A 5,299-nucleotide genomic window follows, 5' to 3' on the forward strand; every position below is an offset into this window, starting at 1 on the left:
GAAGACCCCCCCCCCCAGCCCCCTCCAGTCTGTAAGCAGGGACTTGAAAGAGCCGAGCGATAATGGAGGAGACCGGCTGTCTAAACACCCTTTTTCTCCAAACGCCCGTGTTGATCTTGAAAAGACGTACCATATCATTGATTTAAAATGTCCTGTTTCCCTAATCTCACTGCAGTTTTTAAATTTTGCGTTATATATTTTTTAAGTCAAACATTTTATTCACACCTAAAGATTCAGAACAGAAGTCAAACTATGGGCTTGACATTTTGTTTTGAGTTAGTGTAGGGATTTTCGTTTGTGCTCTCTGAATAAAATGACGGTGCAAATATTTTTTGGGCAATAAATGAACTATAATTTCTTTTTAGAGATTTCTTTAAACCATACATATAACAAAGTACCACTATAGTCTATGGCAGTGTTTCTCAAAGTGGATTTCAGGGACTCTCTAGGTTCCTTTATGGGGGTCTATAATTGACCCTTACAATAAGTCTGTAACTTTGACAGTGTACAAACGGAACCAAATGGACCCTAACTGGTCCATTTGATTCCGTTTGTACACTGTCAAAGTTAAGGGGAGACATTTAAATTTCAAAGTTTGAGAAACACTGGTCTGTGGAGCCTGACATGAATGCATAAAAATGTAAATTCCCATGGTTGGGCTGTAGTACTGTAATCTAGTGAAAGCTGGTGGCCTCTTGCCTATTGTCCCTCCCTCCAACCCCCCTGTATACCCCCCCGCCCCCCCTCCTCCCTGTCTGCAGTCATCACAAAACAAGCCGGTGTCTGCAAAAACAGCGTCTTTTGATAGGTACTTGATAACAGACTAACTGACTGATGGGGCTGGGCTGGCCTTATACGGGGTATAAAGGGGCCAAGACAGCCAGCAGAGGAGCATTCATTCTTTCCCCTGCCAGCAGCAGCCACAGCAGAACTGCATCCCAACTACAGCTCCAGCACTACAAGGACTTAGATTAGTATTATTATTACAATGGCTGTGTTCTCCTTCACCGTGGTCGTGGCTCTCCTCTCGGCACTGGCGCATCCGGCGGTGCCCATGGCCTTCGACATGGGCCAGTCGACCCGCTGCGTGCCCATCCCGGAGCAGATGAACATCTGCAAGGACGTGGGCTACTCGGAGATGAGGCTGCCCAACCTGCTGGGCCACAGCAGCCTGGAGCTGGAGGTGGTCCCCCGCTCTGAGGACTGGAGGCCCCTGCTGCAGAGCGGCTGTCACCCCCAGGCCCAGGACTTCCTGTGCTCTCTCATCGCTCCCGTCTGCCTTGACACGTAAGGAGGATTTCTGTACCCTTTGCATTTGTTGTTCTGTTCCGGTGTTAATTTTGACGAGCACATTTTGATTTATATTTTTGTCATCTGAAATGTTTACATTTTAGTCTAGTGAACTTCAATTATCTGTTACTCGATGTCTGACGGTTGCATTTTTATTATCTCCAGGTTTGTCCAGCCGTGCCGTAACCTGTGTGTGGCGGTCAGGGACAGCTGTGCCCCCGTGCTGGCCTGTCAGGGACACGCCTGGCCTGAGGTCCTGGACTGTGACCGCTTCCCCGACCAGGAAGACACGTGTCTGTCCCCCCATCCCAAATTCAGCCATTTTGCCAAAGGTATGTTCGATGTTAATGTAACATGTCATTTAAGATTTTCCAAGAGAATTCCCTCTATGAATTTAGATATATCAACATATTTAGCTCATTATCGCCTCCACTAACTAAAGTCGTCTTGTGTTTTCTCTATTTTTACAGATTTGCCGAAACCTGCATGTCAAAATTGCCCATCGGTGGTTCATTCTCCTTCAAAGAAAACTGTTCTGGATGCCTTGTGTCAGCATGACTTTGGTAAGCAGCACCGCATAATGTGATTTAGTTGAATGTAAATTTTGCACATGTATTTATGAATATATTTTTGATAAATGTATTCGTCATATTTTAGTCATCTGAAAAGTTAGTTTTAGTCTAGTTTTAGTCAACAAAATCTACAGTTGATTTTGTCGACAAAAATGTGTTTTGGCAGGCTTTGATGGTGCCGTAATGGCTGATTTTACGCTTGGTTGGATGCTGAAAATAGACGATCTACAAGCTCACAACGTGTCACAATATATTTAGTTTGAGTCATCATAGCTTGGCTTTTATTTCGTTTTCGTCTGTGAAAAAAGGTAGACGACTAAATGAACACTGATGTATGAAATATAGTGGGAAAAAACATCCTCATTCAAGTCACTGACTCATTCTCTCTCTCTCTACAGCCGTGACCGCCAAGCTGTATCGCCGCCGCCTGCCGATGGGAGACCCTGAGTTTGAGATCGACGGCCACGTGGAGTTCATCCGCCAGGGGCCCCTGCTCCCCTACGACACGCAGCACCTGCTGCAGCAGTGGCTGCTCATCAACCTGCGCTGTGCCAACACGCTGGTGCCCCGGCCCGGGCGGGCACAGCTCTACCTGCTCACGGGCAGCGTGCAGCGCGACGGCAGCGTGCGCCTCACCCGCCTCTTCCCCTGGCACAAGAAGGACGTCAACATCGCCGTGGCCACCAAGAAGTGGAGGCACCATAGATGCTGAATGGACGTGATGATGATGCTTCTGTTCAGCTCAATGAACTTTGAGTCAAAAGCCAAGAGAGAAGATGAAATGAATGTGTTGTAGCTGCAGTTCTCAACCTGTGGTCCTGATTTTATTTATTTCATTATATTTATATTTATATTTTTTTTGGGGGGAGGGGGTCCCCAGATGACAGTGAAGTGACAATTTAAAGACTTTTAAGACCTTTTTAGTGCCTAAACAAAGAAGGAAAAGGTCTATTACTGCCATTATCAAAAGTAATTAACAAATTGCACTATAAAACCTGGTAAAACATTGGCCAAATAATATAAGAAAGAGCCATGATTTTAAAAAATGGCTGATCTACAAGCTCAAAACGCCTCGTGACCTTGTAAATTTGCTATTTTCACAATTATCTGTGGAACAGAGTCGAACTAAATTGAATGTCTCAACTCCCACATTCCAAGTTCTTATCATGGTGGGGGATTCCCAGTTCAAATATAATTATTTTGGGGCCTGAAAACGAACCTCTGAACTAGTGGAGCTTCAGGGTATCGGAACAGAGCTGGACTCTTATAGAAAGATACCCTCTGCTGCCATCTAGCGGCTCTTTCACAGTATCACATCCATCTGCCTGATGGCACATGGTATTGGAATGCACTAATGATTTGTATATAGTAATGTCAACTATTTTAAATAATATATTATATGTGGATAGTTCTGTATTTATGAGAGTCTGTTGATTTGACAGAACGATGACAATAAATATGTATTTACTCTAATATGTCAGTGTTATGGTGTGTAGAGTCTCCAATGGTCTTTTTGATTAACGTACTGCAGGGCTATACATTTTAGCAAATAATTAATAATTCGTTAGGCATATGACCTCTGCCCAGGGGCCCCATATCTGATGGACCAGTCAACAGGTTTAAATAAAAATGTTCATTACAGCAGCTATATAGGTTCAAATTAGGTTCAATTAATTTCACACTGTTACGAGCTGTTAAACGCTGGAGGTATGCTCTGCATACTTTGCAAACGAGAAAGATTCTCTGGATAATGCTGAATATATAAATAAATAAAAAGAACATTAATGTATGCATCTGGATGTGGAGCTAATGGTGCATTTAGCATTGTCTACAATTCTGCAGTATTACCTAAATATGTAAATGTATAAGAACTATAGCCTATGATTTCTCTTCTATGGCACCACATCAATACGGCATCGAAATGTGGACAAAATCTTTATCCAAGGATAACAAAATATTGTACGTTTTGGGTCTGAGAGGCAAAATCTCATCAAATAGTGGTCTGTGGCTCAAATGCCAAATACATATTCGAATGGACCTTGAAATGAAAAGAGTTGAAAACCACTGAACGAGAACAATGTTAAATCCCTTTCCATTGTAGAGATGTAGTGGAGTAGAAGTATAAGTACTGGAATTTGGAAGACCTCCACTACAGTAAAAGTACCTCAAAATTGTACTTGAGTAAATGTACTTACTAGTTACTTGTTTACACCACTGTCACTGAACAGTACATGTTCAGGGGATTAAATATCTAGATATGTAGACGAGTCAATGAAAGCAGGGCTTCCTGAAAGATTTTATTTACAGTTGATACAGGTATCAAAATAAACAAAAGAAAATAGAAAAGTACAAAATATACGGAGTAAGATTTGACTTAATAAAAAGAAGAATAAAAAACATTTTAATAATGAACAAAGCTTTAGTGTAAAGCACTGGTTCTACAAATGTGGGGTACGGGGACCCCCAGGGGTCCTTGAGGGGGTTCCAGGGGGTCCCCAGCAAATGTGTTAATACAGCATCGCAAGCATTTTAACCCCGTTATCCATATTTTATACGTTGGCTATTCAAAATAGACTGGCCACTCTTCCTGCACCCAACAAGACAAATGCATCGATATGCAACGATTATAATGAGTGTTAGATTGACCTCTCTCTCTCTCTCTCTCTCTCTCTCTCTCTCTCTCTCTCTCTCTCTGCCATAGTTTGATGGTCATAATCAGCTAATATGTCCAAGTCCATCAACAATGAATGTCCTAGTTGAGTGGCACACTCACTGAAACCCTACCAGCTCACTCACTGTATAAGCTGCTCTGAATAAGTATATCGTCGCTGTCAGTGCAAAAAACTCATATCTCTGTATACTTCAACTTATTATTAGTTATCGTTTTTTGTACCTACAAGGTTTCCACCCGACGGCGACGATATCACCTCTGTCGGCTGGAAAACTGTAGGCCTACATTTCAGGATTAAACTTCAAGTATCAATGGTGGCAGATCTTGGTTGCAGAATCTGATCTGCAACTTTTGATACTTTTGTGTGACGTAGTATGTATGATCAAGTAGGGCGTTAATATACAAAAACAATAATACAGTGGAGATAAGAGCTCGGTTTCTGTGTTGGAAACCTCGTCTCCATATGGAGACGAGGTTTCCGACAGCGACGACACACTGTATTACAAGACAAATCTCAGTGTGGGCTCTGCGGAAGCGCCAGAGTCTCAGCACGAGTACAGGTGTTTCCAGGGACGCAGGAGGAGGAGGAGGAGTTATAGCGCAGGGAGACACCAGCCGGCGAGGAGGACTCCCTCTGTCTCTGCCTCTCCCTGGCAGTGTTGTTGTGTGAAGACGTCGACGGTCTGACAGACGGCACGTCTAAAGACGGTTCCTCCTCTGGAGAAGAGAGGCCCTGGGCCATCAGCTCGTCCATGGGAGAGCGCGC

The 5,299-nt window shown here is 43.4% G+C and overlaps 1 protein-coding gene across 1 annotated transcript; it reads left to right on the top strand.

Annotated features, from left to right (window-relative positions):
* Nucleotides 1–1,054: 1,054 nt before the first annotated feature.
* szl (sizzled) lies at nt 1,055–2,574 on the top strand (the record flags this gene model as incomplete). The annotated part of the gene is made up of 4 exons (XM_080736355.1): nt 1,055–1,287; nt 1,456–1,622; nt 1,761–1,853; nt 2,261–2,574. 4 exons carry the CDS (start codon nt 1,055–1,057, stop codon nt 2,572–2,574), a joined length of 807 nt encoding a protein of 268 aa, XP_080592481.1.
* Nucleotides 2,575–5,299: the final 2,725 nt, after the last annotated feature.

The sequence above is a fragment of the Nannobrachium achirus genome (assembly GCF_963921795.1).
Source record: "Nannobrachium achirus genome assembly, chromosome: 11".
NCBI classification, from domain to species: Eukaryota; Metazoa; Chordata; class Actinopteri; order Myctophiformes; family Myctophidae; genus Nannobrachium; species Nannobrachium achirus.